Genomic DNA, 20809 nt, shown 5'->3' on the forward strand with positions numbered 1-20809 from the left:
AGTGTCATCATCTGCCTTCAGGCAAACAGGGCAGGTGCTGGATGTGGGTTCCCTTGCACCAGATAGGTGGGGGTCCAGTGTTCAGCCTTGAGTGGTGTTGAGTGTTCAGACTTGATGCAAACAGGTGATAAAGGACCAGACAGAGGGGGTTTGAGTGCCCTGGTTATCCTGCAGCTAATGTTTGTTCAGCCTACCCTCCAAACAACTTAGTTCAGCCTGCCTTGCACCTAATACCTGTAGCACTCCCTCAAGGATTGATCACCTGATGCAGATGAACCTCCCTCCCAAGCTCTGCCTAAGATCCCACAGCATCTGAGATGGGTGTGACATGCCAAGATGACAATCAATCTGCTGACCAGAAGACTCCACCCTTGAAGCCTTATCCCTGCTTTTGATGACCCAGTTATAAATAAACCAAAATAGGGTTCATTCTCTCACTCTTCTTCCCAGTATGGAAGCAGGACCCTTAAGGTCGCAGAGTCATCCCACCCTCTATTCCAAAATTATTTCTGTGTCATGTGATTTTTCGTTGTATTTTGCAGTCAGCTCACTACACGTATGGGAGGGAACACAGCATATCTTGCCTGCACAGGTTGCCGGCGAGATTTTGCACCTGGGACAGGAACTTTCTCATTGCATGGATTCAAGGTGAATGGTGAGATCTAACAGGTGAGGTTCGACATCTCTCATAGGTAAATCGTGCTTATGGTATAGATATTGTGGGGTTTTTTAAATTGTGGATTTCCTGTATAATGGATTGAAGAATTATTGAATGGAAATGTTTTGGAAGAGAATTCTGTGGATATATTGTATTGTGGATTGTAGTGTTATGGATAGAAATATTTTGAACAGGATTAGCATGGAAATTGAGTGCACCATGGATTAGTTTTTGAGAGTAAGAGGCGAGGGGAAAGATTTCTTTTACTGTGAGATGTTAAGCACGAGGCATTCTCTATTGGGGAGAAACAATTTTACAAAAAAGCAAGCAAACAAAATAAAGAGACTCTTTTTCTACTGCTTTCGGGAATATGCAGGCAATTTGAACTGGGCTGGCAGAACCCGCTGACCCCCTCGCTGCATCCTTGCGGATTGCTGCGACCAATAACCTAACCTAGAGCTGTAACCCGGCTGAGCTTTATTTATGCAGATTCGGTACTGGAAGACAGGAGCAGGGCTCTAACCCGCTGATTCCTACCGGGTCCACCCAAGTACAGATCCGCCACCGGCAATGTTTTTGCCCCCTAGACACCTAGCTTGGGCGCGGCGGCCCTGGGAACTGTTAGCTGGAATTACCTTTGAGTTGGAGAATATTTGTGGTGTGCACCCTTTAGAGGGTGCTTGGGCGGCTGCCCGCGAGCGGGAGGGACACGGACATGGCTGCTGTTCCCGCCCAAGGCTCCGGGGTTATAAGGAAACGCCCGCCCGCGGGAACCCCGCGCAATGCTGTCACTGAGGGGTTCGGAGCGGTGAGATGCAAGCGGGTTGGGCACGGTGTGGGCGACTGGGGAAGCTCTGGAGTGGGCGGCGGCTGGCGGAGCACTTGCCCCAGCCTTAGGAACCAGGCACCGCGCACAGCGGCACAGCAGCGGACGTGGCGGCTCGCTAACAGGCGTCCACAGAAGGCTGCCAAGGCTCCGGGGAAGCTGCCGCTCTCCGCCCTGCGGAGTCCAACCAGGACGACTTCAGAGGGACGGCACGGAGGGCACTCAGCAGGGGACTACACGAGGAGTGGGAACCCCGGGACTGACTCCCACCTCCCGCACTTTCCTGGACTTCTGTTTGGTCCTTCCCGCTGTCACTCAGGCGGGGCTTGGCCTCCCCACCTTTGCCAATCCGCATCTCACCTTCTCTCCACACTGACATCCAGCAGTTTCTGCTCCTTAAAGAGAAGCGTCCAACTCCGGAGCCCGAATTCCTAACTACTAACCCCAAGCATTTTGTCCTTATAGTCAAGAGTGCAGACAGGCAAACTTCTGCATCCTCAATAAGAGTCTTCTGCTTAACCTTTAGAGACTGCCCCCTTTTCTCCACAGTTATGCTACCAAGAAAGAGATGCAGAAGAATTATTCCATTGATGAAAGTTGTTCTGTTTATATTTTAACTTTCCTTTCAGGGATTTTAGAGGTAAATTTGACCCAAAATTCTCATTCTTCTGATTTCTAAGTATATAAATACAAAAAATGAATAAATATATGCACAGTAATTCTATTTTAACTACATTACATATGTCAAGGTTCACGCAGATAAGAGTGCACTCTAAAAATTTAAAAAGAGTGTTCTGATAATATTCAAACTAAGATTTAAAAAGATCCAAATATTTTTAAAATCGTGTTTAATAATATTGAATTCAAATTAGGTAATTATACAAAAATAAACTGTATAAACATATATATTTTTTACTTGCTTAAATAATCTATAATCTTTAATTCATAAGATAATTAACATATGTATATATTTGCTTCTAACCCTTTTTCCTCAACAGGAAACATGTAATTCAGGTTTTTATTCATGTGTTTACCTGATGCTCTGCCTTTTATAGTTAGAGATATTCAAGATAAATGCAATTTATTATATAAGTGCTTATTCCAATAGATACTATTTAAATTATAAGGTTAAGATGCAATCATCAAGTAATCTTAACTGCCAAATGTTATTCAAGTTTTCATAAGATGCTAAACAGAGGTCTGGGGCTGTAGCTCAGTGGTAGAGAGCTTGCCTGACACTTGTGAGGCACTGGGTTCAATCCTCAGCACCGCATAAAAATGAATAAATAAAGTTAAGCAAAAAAGGTGGATAACAATTACCTTAAAAAAAGAAACAGAAGCCAAACATATGATTCTGTGAACAACATGTCCAAAAAAGTTTTGGCTACATTTCTATTAAAATATTTTTAATTATGAAAATATAATAATTTGTTTAGATTCTAAGATTTACAGAAATTATTCCCAAGTATAATCAAGAGGAAAAATTCTGGAAGGAGAAAAAGAAATGCTTCTACAAAGAAGAAACAAAAATTGGAGAGTCCTAAAAGAAAGAAAGAAAACATTTCTGGGTAAAAGGGTCTTTATGTATTCAAGACTTTATGGATCAAAAGATTTTCCTCAGGCTGGGGATATAGCTCAGTTGGCAGAGTGCTTGCCTCACATCCACAAAACCCTGGGTTCAATCCTCAGCTCCACAAAAATAAAAAAAAAAGGTTTTCCTCAATAGAAAAATCTTTATATGATTATCTAGACAAGTGATATAAATGATTAAAATAATTGAAAAAACAAACTTATGTTTGACTAAATTGGCTAGAGATATATGAAACAATCAATTTCAGAATATTTCAGGCTTTTCCCTAATTATGCTAATATTATGCTGAAATAAACCAGATTTTACCCATATATTGAGATGACAAAAACTTATCGAAACATTAGTCTATTCTCATTCCAATAAAATCATTACTTATGTCTAGTAATTTTTACTATTTAAACAAAGGAATAATTTTTAATAAATTAAGATTCATGCATCTTTGATTAGTTGGTAAACGTTTTCAAATAACACTTTAAGTTCAAATTTTAAAACTTCTCTACAAAAGCTAAATTTGATTGATATAAAAACATCAATAATTATGATAATTATATCAATGCTATCTCTGTTTTCTAAAAATATGTCTTTTAAAGTATAAGATTTAAGAGAACATTTTATCAGAAGTGGTTTCCTTCAAACTGAAGCTATATGTTAATTCTAAATTATAAAAATTACAAATTTTATTATAAATTCATTTATATTGTTTAGGGTTATCTAACTGGACCTATTATTAATAAGATATATTGTAAAATTTGTATGTTATTCCCTATACTGGAAAGTAAACTTGGTTATATTTTTAAAGGACAATTGAGAGACACTGACTTGTTTAGCTGGTAGCATTTAAAGATACAAAGATATTTTAAGACCTTCTCTTATGAAGGAATTAAAAGTTTTCTTAATTTGTCCATTTTATATTTTAGATTTAACATTAAACTGGCGTTTCTAATATAGTAATTAGTTCCCCTTTCTCTGATGCCACAAGTCTGGGGCCCAGGTCATGAGGTGGGGCCCCTTGTGTGCTTCCTGGGTCTGAACCCTGAATGTGATGTAAGAGGTGGCAGACCAGCAGCCACTCATAAAGAAACCAGGGTAGAGAGCCCCAGACTCGCTTAACAGTACTGCAAAAGAAAATTTAAAAAATTGTTTCTGCAAGCCTCAATCTTGCTGAGATGGCATTTCATGTCTGACTGTGGGAACAGTTACTAAAGGAGAAGTTGCTCTTGCTTGCTTTCAATGTTTTGTTTTGGGTTTTTTGTTTTTGTTTGTTTGTTTTTCTTTTTCATCAGGTTGCAGACCAGGAGCCACTCATCCACCAGCTCCTTCATCAGCAGTCTTCTCAGACTCAGGTGATCATTACTCTCATTCTCACACTGGCCTGAAATGTGTATCTGAAGTTCTTTAAATGGTGCTTACCTGGTGGCTGCAGGATGTTTAAATGATTGGATCTCAAGACAACATTGAAAGTGACTAAAGGAAACTTTAAGAGGCCAGGCACTTATGGCACATGCCTGTGATCCAGCTTTTTTAAACTTTAATCATGGCCAGGCACTTGTGGAACATGCCTGTGATCCAGCTTCTTGGAGGCTGAAGCAGGAGGATCCCATGTTCCAGGCCGGCCTGGACGATTTATCCATATCCTGTCTCAAAAAAAAAAAAAAAAAAGAAGAAGCCCCTGGATTCAATGCTCAGAGTACCTCAAAAGAAAAAGAAAAAGAAAAGAAAGATTCTTTCTGCCTCCGCGGCACAGAAGAGCTGGCATTTCCTGACTGTGGAACTTTTCCTCAAGAAGGTGCTTTTGCTTTCAGAGAGTTTTCCCTGAAGGTTTTAGGCTCCCACAGAGAATCTACTAAAAACTATGATTGATGACCGGCTACCTAACAACTGCCTTCAACCACGTTTATTTCAGATGGGATTTTATGGGAAGCCGGAAGTTCTTTGGTCTTTTCAGAATAAAAGGGATGAGCCCCAAGATGGTGTTGGAGATGGTTAAAGGCCCTTGCCCAAATCTGGACAGGAGGAAGGAAAGAGGATGAGGCTGGAGGCCCCAACTGGATCCTTTGCACGGGGTCCACCATATCCAGAAAACAGCTGGAATGGCTAGGAGGGCGAAGCCCTGGAGAGTCTCTGGCGACTTCGCAGGAAGAGTGACAGAGGTGTTTAGGACAAAAACACTGTCGCCTAGTTCACCTTCGAGGGCAAATAGCGAGCGGGGCACGGGAGCAATGAGACTCAAGCTTTAGTCTTTGCGCCCAGGCTCCTTACCTGGGCAGGTGCGGTGGGCGCTGCCCTCTTTCTAGGCATCCTGGCTCAGCTCCCGCCTTCATTTATTTGGGCGGCGCAGGCTGGTGAGTTGGGGGATCGAATTTACCCGGCGCCTCCTTCTTCCCCTCAGTCCCCAGACTTTGTCTGCAGGCTCTGTCCCGCAGGTCTCCGCCCCGCGGCAGGTTCTGCACCCTGCGCCTTCTTAGGGGAGAGCCCCGGGACGAGGTAGCCCCGGAGCGGAAAAGAGAAGGAAAAGTAAGGGCAGAGGGATGCCAGGGAGCCAGATGTCAGGAGAGTGAGAGGTGGCTTGTGTAGGTCCTCAGTGCCACCTCCGTCCTCAGAAGCCGGGCCACTGCCCCTCTTTTCTGGGGCCCAGGAGCAGGAATGGGCCATTATGAAAGGGTTTCCTTTTCCCTCTGCAGATGGCATTTACATCTGTGTTGAGCATTTCCAGTGAGGAATTGCCCTGAACTGCACGCGGCCCCTTTGCCCAGCACAGATGCCTCTATCCCAGGTCCAGTGGCTTCCAAGTTCATGTGATATCTACTTTTTAGAATTTTCTTCTAAAGGAAAAGATAGGTAGGGGAGGTGTCTCAGGAAAATCAAGGGTAGAGTAGAAGAAAGAGACCAGGGGAGAGAGGAGAGGAGAGAGAAAATTGCCATGTCAATGATATAGTTGTAAATAGAATTCAACATCACATTGAAAATTCACACACAATGATCAAGTTAGTTTTTTTCCAGAGATACAAGATTGGCTCAGCATATGCAAATCAGTAAATGTAATAGACCACAAACTTAAAATCAAAGATAAAAATCACATGAGCATATCCACACCTACAGGAAAATATACTTGAAAAGCCACAGGAGTATGAATTAGTCATAAAACATCCCTGATGTTAGTGTATGTTACTAATAATCCGACTGAAATTGTCAACAGAAACCCAGTGACAGTGATGAGAATTTACTGTAGGGCTGGGGATGTTGCTCAGTGCTGTGATGCCTGTCTAGCATGTACAAGGCCCTGAGTTCAACCTCCAATACTGAAAAAAAAGGGGGGGGGATTATGGTAACATGTTTGAACCAATTGATAATCCATGGGTGGAAAAGGTGGTACACATAGAAATACTATCATTTGGTGAAGGGATCTTTCTGGAAAAGTATATGTAACTGAGTTATGTCTAGGAATATTTCTCTAGATCCTACTTTTAGTGTGTGGTTATATAATGAAATTTGTATATAAATAGGTTTATTTTGCTTTTACTTTTCAAGGATAATTTTTTGTAGAATTTAATTTTATTTTTCATTTATATAAAATATTGTCATATTCCCAAAGTAAAATTTTATGAAACTATGTATGCTCAAACAATGGTTTTTTCTTTGTTTGTTTTTGATCACTGAGCCACATCCCCAGCCCTACTTTGTATATTATTTAGAGGCAGGGTCTCACTGAGTTGCTTAGCACCTTGCTCTTGTTGAGGCTGGCTTTGAACTCCTTAGCCTTCTGTCTCAACATCCTGAACTACAGGGATTATAGGCTTGTGCCACCAAGCACAGCATAGTCAAACAATTTTAATTTCTATCCCTGTCTCTTTCAGTGGGCTTTTCTTTCCTTTTCCAGACAACGAATTTCAGGAGATTTCCTGGTGAACTTTCTCTGGAAGTCAGTATGTCTCCATGAAACTGTCTTTTATCTTCCTGCTCTCAGGGAAACTCTTGATCTTCTTCCTCATTAAGCTGACCCAAAAGGTTTACTCTCTTGGACTGCTTGCTGTCCCCACACCAGTTTGCATACTGGCACTAGCTCCTGATCATCTCAACATTTACACTATTTTCCCCACCAGATCTACTAGCAATATTTCTTCAGGGGTGGGTTTAATGTCATCTGCTAACATGTTTTCTCAACCTGTCCCAGATCTATGAACCTATATTTACAAAAGGCTCTGGCTACAGAAGAATTCCACCAGATGTGGACAGAATGTTGTCTCTCTGACTCCCACACTGGGATGATTGGCTTTTTAAAGAAAGGGAAGGCTTTCTTTGCCTTTGACTCCCTGGGAGAACCATATGTGCTCAGTTTATGTTAAGGAACTATTTAGTAAACTAAAAACAGAAATTTCCCCAAATCATGAAAATTATATGCACATTCAGGTACTCGATTTATTTGTGGTGTGTGTGTGTATGTGTGTGTGTGTGTGTGTGTGTGTGTGTGTATATTGTTTCGTTTTTTGGTACTAGGGTACTAGGTATAGAACCCAGAAATGCTTAATACTTGATGCCTAACCGCTGTCCTTTTTTAAAAAAGTATTTATTTTTTAGTTATATGTGGACACAATATCTTTATTTTTATATGGTGCTGAGAATACAACCCAGTGCCACAGGCAGGTGATTGCTAGGTGAGCAATGTACTTCTGAGCCACAACCACAGCCTCCCAGTCCTTTTTAAATTCTTTTTGTTTGTTTGAGACAGGTTCCACTAAATTGCTCACACCCTCCCTGAGTTGCTGAGGCCAACTCTGCAGTCCTCCTGCCTGGGGTTCCTTAGCAGCTAGGATTACAGGTGTGTGCCACCATGCCCAGCTTGGGGTTATGTTTTTGTTTGTTTGTGTGTTTGTTTTGCTTTGTCATTTATATATTCCAGATATCAGTCCCCTGTCAGAGGAACAGCTAAGGAAGATTTTGTCCATTGTGACAGCCTTGTCGCTTCACACTTTCTATCCTTTCCTTTGCTGTCCAAGGCTTTTTAATTTGATGGCCTCACATTTACTGCCTCTTGATCTTCTTAAGACCCTAAAGGGGAAGGGTCTTGTTAAGGAAGTAATTGTCTGCACGTATTGGATACAGTGTTGCCCGATGTATTCTTTTAGCAGTTGCAAGGTTCTGGTCTCTTTCCTCAGTCTTTGAGGAGCGGGCCAGGAGCAGGGCTCGGGTCCTGGGGAGGGAGGGCTCGGGTCCTGGGGAGGGAGGGCTCGGGTCCTGGGGAGGGAGGGCTCGGGTCCTGGGGAGGGAGGGCTCGGGGCCTGGGGAGGGAGGGCTCGGGGCCTGGGGAGGGAGGGCTCGGGGCCTGGGGAGGGAGGGCTCGGGGCCTGGGGAGGGAGGGCTGGGCGCTTTCCAGAGGAGCGGGGCGGGGCGGGGCATTGCCGGAGTCGGCTTGGCTGGGCAGGTGGTGGCAGAGAAGCGCGACGGAGCCCGGACGACCGCAGACCTAAGGAGGCGGCAACCGGAGCCCCGGAGACGCGTGTCCCGCAGAACCCTCCGACAGAGAGCCCCGCGCAAAAGTCGGGGCGGGCGCGTCCGGGGCGAGAGTCAAAAGTCGGGGAGGGGAGTCGGGGCGAGCGAGTCCCGGGCCAGCAGCGAGGCTGCGCGGGGAGCTGCAGCGGGGCGGAAGGAAGCCGGGGTGAAAGGGAGGGGCGGGGAGCCGGCGGCGAGCGGGGCTTTGCCTTTTCAAACGCCGGGAGAGAAGACGGGCGAGGGGCGGCGTGGAGAGCGTGGAGGACTGGGGACAAGTGACCGGTGAGGAGGGCGGGGGCCCGGTGGGGCCAGGCCCAGCGGGTCGGGCTGCGGGATTCGCAGCTTCCTCGGGTGCCGGCCGCTCCTCAGCCTGCGTCTGGAGGCCGGGCCGCGGGCTTGCGAAGGAGCATGAAGGCGAGGTGGGGGTGGGCGCTGGCGACCGCGGGAACAGGGAAAAGTCCCCCACCTTCCGACAGGAAAAGGGGTGCGGCGGAAGCTGAGGGCCTGGCCGCTGGGCCCAGAGGCTTGCAGGAGGGTAGGCGGGGCAGGGAGTTCACAAATGAAAGGGTAGCGCCAGGGAGCCCAGGTGCCCAGCGTCCTGGGCTCTGCTCCTACCCTGTCCCCTCCCTTTTGACTCTTCATTGCGCACCGGGTCCTCAGCTGATTCACTCAGGGCCTTCAGGGCCTGACATTGTTCTATCCTCAAAGCTGGAAGCGCTGCTTTCTAGGCAGTCTAAGGTGTAGGTGATGTCGCCAGGGGACTTTAAATCCTTATCTCATTCATTTACAGCTAATCTGATTGGTTTCTTTTCAATACCGACGTGGTCTTTCCTCTGCATTTATTCTCTTATTCAGTTGTTAGATCTTCTTTTAGATCATTGGACTAAGTTTTAGTAATTACTTTTTCATGATCTTTATCTGGAATTTCATCCACTTCCTTATCTGTGGGATCCTTTGTTGGAGGATTCTAAGTGGGGGAGGGGGATTTTTTGCTTGTTTCCTCATATTTTCTGAGATCTTGGACTTTCACACCAAATGAGATGGATTTTCTTTCCTCTTTTATATATGGGTCCCTTTGTCTGTAGTTATCCTTTTGTTGGTATATTTCTGTTTCTGATATATGAGTAGATGTCCGGGAGTGGGACCTAAGGTCTCCTCTGGTTGTTCCTCCTTGGGGCTAGGTTGTTAGTTTCAGAGTTTTGTGGTTTATTTTTTATTTGTTTGTTTGTTTACTTGCTTTTAATATTTTTATAGTAGATGAACATGATGCCTTTATTTTATATTTCTGTGGTGCTAAGGGTTGAACCCAGTGTCTCATAGGGTGCCAGGCAAGTGCTCTACCAAACTGAACTGTAACCTCAGCCCCATAGTTTCATATTTTTATCTCCCCAGTTCTATGTGTTGAAGTTTTGTTGAGGCTTAGATGAGGCTCATGTATGGGGTAAGATTCACTATTTATTTGCTGAGTTGTGAGTATTGCTTGGCAGCAGGATCTCTACTCTTTGAGCTTGAAGTGTCCCAATCACTTTCCAGCCCAGCTTAGAAGAAGAGGGGAGCCAGGAATTGCTCTAATGTTAACAACAGATGTACAGCCTTAATATTAATGCCCAGTGTCTACTTTGACATCTACAACACTAACTGCCAACACTTTTTTAATATTTATTTTTTTAATTGTAGAAGGACACAATACCTTTATTTTGATGATTTACTCCTATGTGGTGCTGAGGATCTAAACCAGTGACTCATACTTGACAGGCAAATGCTCTACCACTGAGATACCACCTCAGCCCCTGCCAACACTTGCATGGAATGGTGATTCAATTTGATCATGTTAAATAACTTTTTAGAGGGCAGTTGAATTTAGTTTGCTGATTGATATTTTGTTCAGGATTTTTGCATCTTTATTCATCAAGAATATTAGCTGTGGATTAGTTTTGTGTGTGTTGTCAGGTTTGGGGATCATGGTAATGCTGGCTTTATCAAATGTATTTGAAAGAATTTATTTCTCTTCCATTTTGGGGAATAACTTAAGGAGAACTAGAAACTGTTCTTCTTTAAATATTTGATAGAACTTAGCAGTAAAGCTCTCTTGTATTGGTATTTTCTTTCCTGGAAGGCTATTACTACTGATTCAATCTTGTTACTTCTTATTGGTCGGCTCAGTTTTTTTTTTTTTAATTTCTTCATGATTCAACCTGGATAAGATATATATGTGTAAGTGTTCAGGAATTTGTTCATTTATTCTAGGTTACCAATTTTTTGCAAATAATAACAAACATGGATATCTTTGTTCCTAATAATCTCGAATGACCCTTTGTATTTCTGTGATGACACTTGCAATGACCCCCTTCTCTTGTCTGAATTTGAGTCTTCTCTCTCCTTTGCCTAATTAGTCCAGCTAAGGTTTATCACTTGTGTTTAGTTCTTGGAAGAACTCCTTATTCTATTACTCTCTTGTGCTTCTTTTTGTCTCTAATTCATTTATTTGTGCTCTGTTCTGATCTTATTATTTCTTCCTTTCTGCTAATATTGGTTCTGGGTTTGGGTACCAGACATTTTCTAATACATTTGATCAATAAGAGTCTCCCAGGCTTTCTTATAAAGCACAGGGGACTGGGCATTTCACTGGCTTTTCTATTACATCTAACTTGGCACATACACTTTTCTGAGCCACAAAGCACATACTTCGGATTCCTTCCTCTACTGCCTTTCTTTGAACTTATGGATTTTTCCATTTCTTTTAGGGTAGGATATCAATTGCAACCTGAAAAAAAGGAAATCTCCTGGAATACTAGTGCCATCTAACACTCAAGCTAAAAGCTATGAACCATAATTATGAACTCTTTCTCATGCAGCTGTGATCCCATCCTCATTGTGCCCACCATGACTCAGCATGCACAGTCCCTTCTCCTGCATCTGATCGTCCTCTGCCAGGCAGGCCCTTCCCTCACAGCAGGCCTGGCACCTCCATTGCAAGGTGATGTGCTGCTGGGTGTAGGCATTGTTCAAAGGGCAGAGGGGAAGTGGGCCATGTCCTGGGACATGAGGTTGCTGTCCCCTCCTCCTCGAAGTAGGGGAACATGCCCACCTTAAACAGGTGGAGCAAAGAGCTTGGGAAGGGTCATTCTTGCTCTGCCAGCTCAGCCCTTCAGAGGGATAGGGAGGGGGTGCCTAAAGGGTCCTTTCTCACCAGCCCAACCCTTACTCGCCTTTTCCTTCATAGGGACTCACTCCCTTTGCTATGATTTCATCATCAATTCTAAGCCAGCACCTGGTCAGCAATGGTGTACAGTCCAAGGCCAGGTGGACCACAAGAATTTTCTCTCCTATGACTGTGGCCTGGACAAGGTCAGATCCATGAGTGCCCTGGGAGGGAAAGTGAATGCCACAGTCACCTGGGAAGATCAAAACACCATGCTGAGAGAAATGGGGGATATGCTAAAACAGCAACTGGCTGACATTAAAGCAGAAAATGGCATGGCCAGGGGTAAGTAAGGATGGTCCAGGGGCATGAGAGAGCAGACTGTTGGTGTAGAGATATTTATTGTATCCAAGTTAAAAAAAAAAAGGATGTTTTTCACGCTAAAAAACCCACACAAGACTGGTTTGGGGGAGAAAACCAGCCAGATTAGGAGGCCAGGGAAGGTGGTACAGGATGGACAAAGGATTTGTTAAGCATGGAGGCTGACCTCTCTCTGATGGGTGCAGCTCTCGAGACCCTGGAGGGGAGGATGACTTGTCAGCATAAATCCAGTGGATGCACCAGTGGCTCCTGGCAGTTTGGATTCAATGGACGAATGTGGCTTCGCTTTGACTCAGACAAGAGAAGCTGGACAGAGGTTCATCCTGGGTCCAACTGGATGAAAGAAAAGTGGGAAAATGACAGGGAAGTGTCCGAATTCTTACACAAGACCTCAATGGGTGACTGTAGAAACTGGCTTGAGAAGTTCTTGGTGGAATGGGAACCAGAGCTGGAGCCAACAGGTAACTGGCAGGAGAGGGAGGAAGTGGGAGCTGCCTTCACATGAGATGCTGCTACCTGTGTGTGTGTGTGTGTGTGTGTGTGTGTGTGTGTGTGTGCCTGTGTGTGTGAGAGAGAGACACATCATCCACCTTGAGTCAGACCTGGGTTAACAGCTAAAGGTATAGTCTTCCTATCTTTTCCCTTCTCACTTCCTAATGCCTCTTCCTCAGTGCACATGCTTTGGTCTGCATTTGCTCATCTCTTTTTGGAAATTATTGTGAATCACTTCACATGTCAGCTCCTGAGACCCTTCTCCACCACCATCCTCATGGGTCACCTCATATTCTGCCACCAGGAAGGATGGGAGTTGTATGTCACCCTTTATCTATGTGAGCTTCTTAAGGTCAGGACCCTTCTCCTGTCTCCCTCCTTCTCATGACGTGCACAGCAGCTGCCACATAGCAGAGGTCTAGGAACTATGTGCCTGCCTGAGTGACATGGGGCACCGGGAGCTGAGCAGGCATCTCCACAGATTTTGGTCTGAAAAAGGGCTAACACTCTTGTGTTCCCATTTCAGGACCTTCAACCACCACCCCAGACAGAGTCTCCCAGGAGTCCACAGCCAGCACCCTTATTCCCTCGGTCCTGCTCTTGATCCTCACCTGCTTCATCCACCTAGGCCTCCAGATCTTCCTCACAGGTGCTGTGGGCAGAATGGGAAGAGAGACATGGGGCAGCTGTGTGAGCAATGAGGACAGGAAAGTTAATTCCCAAGGTCCCAGTCTGCACTCTGACTGGTCCTTCTCATTCTGAGATGAGACAGAAGAATCAGGCCTCCCTCCTCTCACTGGTAGCAATAGCTTGGTCATGCTCAGCCCTGAGTTCTGAGAAATCCTCCCTGTCAGGGCTCATGGGAAAGAGGAGGGGCCATACCAAGGCAGCCTGTGGACTCTAAAGGGTTTTAGCTTATGCAGGTCTGACTGGGACCAGATTTCTACAAAAAAGGGACCCAGTGGTGCGTGGTGAACAGATAACAGGAACACAGGAAGGAAATACCCAATCCTGGGTGATGGCAGCAGGGTAGCTCCATTAAATTTGTTAAAATAAAGGAACTCCTTACCCACAGTCAAAAAGAGAGGTCCTATGGCTAATTCCAGTATAGGGAGCAGGAAAGGCCTTTCTCAACCAAGCGTGGAAGGCTGGAGTTCAGGGCTGCATTCCCACAGGAGGCTCATTTCCAGCTGTTGAATAGATAACTGAGAAGAGAGTCTGTCCAGGATGAAGGCAAAGGATGTCAGCTCTCTGGGGACTCCTAGGACTCCAGAATTGACCCTTGGGCTGTGGCCCTGGAACCCGGCATCTTGCAGACTCCAGATCCTGAGCCAGCTCAGCAGCCTCTGCCTTGAGCAGAGCCTCTGCAGAGACTGGTGGGGCTGAGCAGCTGCTGGGGTCTGATGCTCCAGCTGACTTAACCAGAGTGGAGGGAGTAGGCAGGGCCAGTTACTTTTAGAGCTCTGCTGCTCTGAGGTAAGGAGAGGTTGAGGGAGAAGGGGAAGAAAGATGTCGTCTGCAACCCCACCCAAGGCCCAGGAACCAGATTCCAGGGCCCTCTCTTTGGACAGGGTTCTCCCCATCCCCAGGTCCTATGGCCCCTCCTATCTGGAGGAGGAGCAGGCTCCCAATCAGGGAGCAAATCCAGTCATTACAGCTTCAGCCCTGAGACACCAAGGCCTATAGCAGGGCTGGGGCTGACTCTGGCCTGTGAGAAAGAAGGGAGGAGGGTGGTAGAGGCTGCAGGACCCTTGGGTTGAGGGTGGAGGGGAACACATGACCCAAGGTGAGCATGGCTCTGAGATGGGGAATGCTTGGTGAGGGGTCACCTAGGAGAACTTACTCAGGATTTCTTCAGAGAGTTGGAGTAACATCTGTTTTTTTCTAAAAGTTAAAGATGCTCATCTTCTGCTAATGTACTACCTGCTATTCCTCCATAGACAAATGAAGATGAAAGTGCAAATCCAGAGGCTCCAGCATGTCAGACTTTGGGATATGAAAAGACATCACTGTTTCTCAGGCTCCATGACTCAGATTTAGCCTTAGACCATCAGCCCTCAATCCCAGGTCTTTGGTTCAAACTGAATTAATCCCCTTGCTTTCCTGATTCTCCAGCCTGCAGACAAACAGTGGAATGTCTTGACTCCATAAACCATATACTGTGGGAGACCAACCTTGCACTTGACTGAGTCACACTCCCCGGTGGGTGCTGAGGGGCTCAGTCGCAGAAATGTGGCAGCACTTTCCCCACCCTTCTTAGGTGGGAGGGTCAGTGTCTCGTGCATGGGTGTGTCTTGCTACAGCCCCATGGGTGAAGCTATGGTCACCTGTTCCTTTGTAATATAACCCTTTGCCCTGTTTAGGATAGAATATTAAATGGAAGTGCCTTGTATATGTCCCCCCCTCTTACTGTGTCTTGGGTGTGGCCTACCCAGGTGTCAGTCAACCTGCTGACAGTGGACATCATGAAGATAGACTCAGCCCCCTGAAACCTGACCCCTTGCCTCATTTGAATAGCTTCTCCTCAATAAAAGGGGTCAACTAGTGCTCTTGCTCTCTCTCTTCCCTCGGACCCTTCAGGTCAGAAGAATCCTCACAGCAACCCCAAAGAAAAATTTTGGTATTTGTGTCTCTTGTGTGGTTATTTTGCACAATCTAGTCAGCCCAGTTCAACTGGAGTAACCTCTGAGCACAAGAACAGAAACCCAGCAATAAACCAATTACTACAATAAATCCCTGGGTTCTGTTTCCCTGGAAAACCCTGATCAAAAACTTAATAGAGAATGAATGACATTTTGTGCTCTTTTCACATTGTAAACACAACCAGTGATTGTGCTAAATTTGTGTATGTAAGTAGAATTGAAGGATTAATCTTAAACTACCAGGTAGTCTAGATGTCAAATCTCAAACATTTTGCTGGCTCAAAACAAATTTTATTGTGCTTAAGGAATGAAATTTTTCCCGGTTCTACCCGAGTGTATATCACCCTTGATAGTGATTTTTTAATTATTATTAATGTTATTCCTCAACCTGACCTCACCTTTAATTAGAAGTAAGTTGTATGCCTGTAAGTATGGGTGTATATAGTGGAGTGAAAATTAAAAAAAAAAAAAACAACAGTTCCATTTGTTCTCTTCCTTCCCCAGTAGAAAAAAACAAACAAATCTTTACATTCAAAACAAAAAGAAGAAATACACTGCACAGCAGAACACTCTCTACTTTAAAAAATGGTTTTACTTATTCAAGGATACGATCAATATTCAAAATATATGAAGAATTTCTACCAAAGTCAGTTCTTTTGACATATGGGCATATGCTATGAGCAATTCACAGCATATAATCCTGCACCAAGATTCTACAATCTGAAATAATCAGGAGCACAGATTAAAAGCACACTGGGCCATTATTACAACCATCAAATTGACAACTTCTTGCATATGTACCAAGTGGGGAATAGGAAAAGGATCAACATAGCTGTCATATTTCTTGGTCAGAACATAAATTAAATCAATCCTTTGATATGTAACTGGATAATAACCTGTACAGTTAACAATGTGCTCATGCAACTTCACAACAATATGGGCGTTATTTCTGGGTTTCCGAATGTGTTCATATAGCATTTAGATATATAGTTGCTTATTGTAGTGTGGTAGTGTAGCCAGAAAGAGTTCTGGTTATTTCATTTTTCCTAGATTGTGGTTACCAAGGTAATAGGCCTTATATCCCTGTGTGGCAAGTTAGAAAAAACATTAAAAGCATAATTTTACATTTGTGTTCCAAGTTTTTACACATTGCAACACACCTCCTCTTCATTCAGGTCATTCTGGGTTTGTAATCTGGCTTCGGTCTTGGAATTGATTGAGGTAATACAGCTGTTTTTATTATTCCAGTTAGACCTTCCCCCTTGGTCTTAAACTCTTCTGTTTACTCAGATCCAGTGAGGATTTAGTAAACCCCTGGTATCTTTCACTTCCAGGGACACCATGAACTCACATCCTCGGGCTGCAGGAGTCAGACTATTCTGTTTGCTGTTTTGACTCTCCTGCCCATTACAGTAGCCCCTTTGCTCTGCAGCGTGAGTGCCATCAGATGACTCCCATTGCATTTTAGTGTCCTAATTCAGGGATGTGGGCAGGATGTGGAGACAGACAGGGTCGGCTTCATCAGGTGAGAGGTTGTAAGAGGATGTGAGGGCATCTTGCTTTCAACTCACCTAGCCAATTGACTGGCACCCATCGGACTGGAGCTGTCATCAAACTCCAGACAACCCACACCCCCATCACAACTCTAAATGAGCTCAACTTGAGCCTGTTTTGCAGCCATTCTAACATGTAATAAGTTTCTTATCTTAGCTAAGTGGGACAAATAATACAATACAACATTACATCTGAAACATGAATCAAAGGCTAAGAGAGCTTTTAACTTTCTTTTTGTGGAAAAAGTGACAAAAATGCTTCCATGTTTTACAATTTCACTTTTAAACAGATCAGGCTCTCTTTACTAGCTTCCAAAAATGCATTTAAATTCCAATTCCTTTGTGATGAGTAAAACCAAATTGTATATATAACTTATTGACAACAGGTTACTTGATCCAGCTATGAAACCTCAAATGACACGAATAAATACCAACCAAATTTGTTATTTTTATACAAATCAGAGATTTTGTTACACATAATCTTAGTTTGTAGAACACCAACTTGACAAAGCTTTGCATTTAACTAAGTGTAACTTTTAAAGTGCAATTTAGAATCCACAGTGTATGGTAACAGTAATCACAGGTCTGTAGGGGTTAACAAAATCAATAGCGTTAAATCTCTTATACATTTAGGAAACAGGGTTAATGATAAGAAATTGACTTACTCAAAGCAAACATATATAAGACAGGTCTTCAATTGAGAGCATACCCTTCAATATCAGATATAATGTATAAAAGAGAGCACTTAGTGGTTATCTTCCCATTAAACTTCAATACACTTTCATTTTATAAACTTTTACAAAACACATACACAAGGTTTAGACAGCTATGTTTTCAGACGCATACATAAACCTAGTCACATATATTTAGGGTGTCATATATATGGGTAGGTTTAAATAACAGTTGCTTATTTAACCAGTTACAAAGTAATCATTTCAGACTTTTGAACAGGTACAAACCCTAATTACCTTAGGACTTAATTTCCCCTTTCCCCCAAAAAACCTAACAAATACAAGAAAATTATCTTGATAGATAGATAGATGGATGGAAAACTTTTCCATGCTGCAGTGGCAACCCCTCCTCCACAGAATATCTTAACCAAGCTTCTCCAGAAATCTTCACCATAATTGATTTCAGGACTATCAGCAAAAGAGACTTTACAAAAGAGTTCAATGTATGTAAACTTCCTATTTTCCAGTTGCTCAATTTTACTTGGCCATTGGCCTGGAAGAAATCAGCACTCCAGGTGCTGAACACCCCTTTACAAGTTTTTCACAAATATTTAACCAGTATAGTAGTTTGTAGAAAGTGTTTGCAAAGGCAAAATAAAACACATACTCCAAGGAGTGTTTTGGGGCATTAAAAAAAAAAAGATAGATCTTTAACAAGGCCTCTGGCGTTGAGCTGGAGTTTTATGGAGATATTTACATTTCTAAGATAAGAGAAGATACCAACAGGGCTCCATGTTAACATCTGGCAGGAGGAGAGAAGAAAGTGGAGAAGAAGCTCTCCCCTTCTCAGGTGTTGTCCTTGAAGGGTTAACTTGCCCAGAACAGTGAAAGAAAAATCTACTTTTATGTGAACTTCTGCAGACTGTGAGCTCCTGAGCCCCTTCCCTTACATGCTGCATATGAAGTTCTGAAATGACCTGAACTCAGGATTCAGGGGATTAATTGATTACAGTGAAAGCTTACCCTCTAAACTTGGCTGCAGCCAAATAAAACTGTTCCCTGCTATCTTCAGTGCCCTGCCTCATCCATTCCTGCAACAACGTTTTTAGATAGGCAGAATTAATTGTCTCAAAATGGTGATACTACCAAAAGCGCTATACAGATTCAATGCAATACCAATTAAAATCCCATCATCATGGGCTGCATTTGTGGCTCAATGTTAGAGTGCTTGCCTAGCACACATGAAGCACTGGGTTTGATCCTCAGCACCATATAAAAATAAATAAGTAAAATATAGGTATTGTGTCTATCTACAACTAAAAATTTTAAAAATTAAAATATCATACATAATAGAAATAAAAAAGCACTAATGAAATTTATTTAGAAAAATAAGAGACCCATAATATCTGAAGCAATCCTTAGCAAGAAGAGTGAAGCAGAAAGCATCACAATACCAGAACTTAAACTATATTACAGAACCATAGTAACAAAAACAGCAAGGTGTTGACAACAAAAGAGACATGTAGACCAATGGTACAGAATAGAAGACACAGTGACAAACCCACGTAAATACAGTTATCTCATAGTAGACAAAGGCCCCCAAAACACACATTTGGAGAAAAGATAGCCTCTTCAACAAATAGTGATGGGAAAACTGGATATCTACAAGCAGCAAAATGAAATTAAACCCTTATCTCTCTCCATACAGAAAACTCAACTCAAAGTATACCAAGGACCTAGGAATTAGACCAGAGACTTTATGCCTAAGAGAAGAAAAAGTAGGCCCAAAACTTCATCATGAGAGATTAGGCCCTGACTTCATTAACAAGACTCCTAAGCATAAGAAACAAAATTAAGAATCAATTAATGGTATGGATTCACTTAAAAGCTTCTTCTCAGCAAAAGAAACAATCAATGAAGTAAAGTAAGAGCCTACAGTATGGGAGCAAATTTTTACCAAATGCACATCAGATAGCACACTAATCTCCAGGATATATAAAGAACTCAAAAAACTTAACACAAAAAAAATCTAAAAAACTCATCATAAATGGGTTAAGGAGCTAAACAGACATCTTTCAGAAGAATATATACAGTAAATCAGTAAATATATGAAAAAATGTTCAATGTCCCAGTAACTGGGAAACACAAATCAAAACTCCTCTATGATTACATCTCATTCCAGTCAGAATAGCAGTTATCAAGAATACAAATAACAATAAGTTTTGGTGAGGATGTAGAGGGAAAGGCACACTCATACTTTGCTGGTGGGACTGCAAATTGGTGCTACAAATCTGAAAATTAATACGGAGATTTCTTTGAAAATTTGAAATGGAACCACCATTTGATACAGCTACTCTACTCCTTGGTCTATACCCAAAGGACTTAAAAACAGCATACTACAGTAATAGAGCCATACCCATGTTTATAGCAGCACAATTCACAATAGCTAGAGTGTGGAACCAACCTAGATTCCCTTAAATAGATGATTAGATAAAGAAACTGTGGTGTATATGTACAATGGAATATTACTCAGCAGTAAATGAGAATAAAATGATGGCATTTGCCAGTACACGGATGGAGTTAGAGAATATCATGCTAAGCAAAGTAAGCCAATCCCCAAGAACCAAAGGCCAAATGTTTTCTCTGATAAGTGGGTGCAATTCATAATGGAAGCAGGGGCATGGGATAAGTGGAGGAACTTTGGATTGGCCAAAGGGGAGGCAGGGGTGGAGAGGGGCCATGGGAATAGGAAACATGTGGGAAAGATGAAACTACTCTAGGCACATGTAGGATTGCACAAATGGTGTGATCTTCCTTTGTGTACAAACCAGAGAAGCTCAAAATTGTGCTCCATTTGTTTATAATGAATCATTCTGCTGTCCTCTATAATTAATTAGAACAAATAAATAAAACAAAATTATTGAATCCCAAAACTTAAAAAAAAAGAAATGCAGGATTCAAACAGTGAGAGAAATGGTTTGCTTTTCCCATGCTTTCCCTTCCCCAACTGACACAAAACCACACACAGCCCGTACTCCTACAAACAGGGTTTCTACAGTGGAAAATGTGAAGTGGAGGTGGACATCAGCTTCACCACCATTATGGAGCCTCTCACAAGAGGCAGGCCCCTGTCTTGCCCCACTAAAAACATAGGAAGCAATTGCAGAATTGGATCAACTAGAGCAGCTATAAAGAAACAAAGAGGAGCTCACAGAAAAAATGTGCAGATCTTAGTGGTTGCCCTATACTCTGGCCCAGGGAACACTGTACAGGGAAGCTGTGTCAATCCTGGTCATATAGTGGGAAGTAAGGGTCCAACAGCTGCAGCAGAGACCAATCCATGGGACTTTATGAACAGGATGCCTA

At 43.1% G+C, this 20809-nt stretch overlaps 2 protein-coding genes across 3 annotated transcripts in view; one reads left to right on the forward strand and one right to left on the reverse strand.

Annotated features, from left to right (window-relative positions):
- Nucleotides 1-20809, reverse strand: part of LOC106144752 (uncharacterized) — a 190912-nt gene that overhangs the window by 64216 nt on the left and 105887 nt on the right. The window contains exons 6-7 of one of the 2 annotated variants that reach the window (XR_013424774.1): nt 13189-13229; nt 12087-12418 (exon numbers count right to left, since the gene is read on the reverse strand). The exons of the other annotated variant lie outside the window; for it this stretch is intronic. The gene's annotated coding sequence lies outside the window, so the exon portion shown is untranslated. Of the gene's footprint in view, nt 1-12086; nt 12419-13188; nt 13230-20809 lie in introns of those variants that run through there. 2 annotated transcript variants of the gene reach the window in all.
- On the forward strand, nt 1374-15123 carry LOC120889339 (uncharacterized). Its single transcript, XM_078018634.1, has 11 exons — nt 1374-1693; nt 1804-1965; nt 2034-2124; nt 4359-4418; nt 5485-5589; nt 8447-8844; nt 11418-11539; nt 11786-12049; nt 12271-12546; nt 13104-13226; nt 14518-15123. Exons 1-11 carry the CDS (start codon nt 1374-1376, stop codon nt 14523-14525), a joined length of 1929 nt encoding a protein of 642 aa, XP_077874760.1. The 3' UTR covers nt 14526-15123.

The sequence above is a fragment of the Ictidomys tridecemlineatus genome, chromosome 8, assembly GCF_052094955.1.
Source record: "Ictidomys tridecemlineatus isolate mIctTri1 chromosome 8, mIctTri1.hap1, whole genome shotgun sequence".
Classification (NCBI taxonomy): Eukaryota; Metazoa; Chordata; class Mammalia; order Rodentia; family Sciuridae; genus Ictidomys; species Ictidomys tridecemlineatus.

Coding starts and splice junctions, on each gene's coding strand:
- LOC120889339 (XM_078018634.1), top strand. CDS start 1,374: ATGGCTGCTGTTCCCGCCCAAGGCTCCGGGGTTATAAGGAAACGCCCG. Junction 12,050..12,270: donor AGAAAATGGCATGGCCAGGG/GTAAGTAAGGAT, acceptor TGATGGGTGCAG/CTCTCGAGACCCTGGAGGGG. Junction 12,547..13,103: donor ACCAGAGCTGGAGCCAACAG/GTAACTGGCAGG, acceptor TTCCCATTTCAG/GACCTTCAACCACCACCCCA.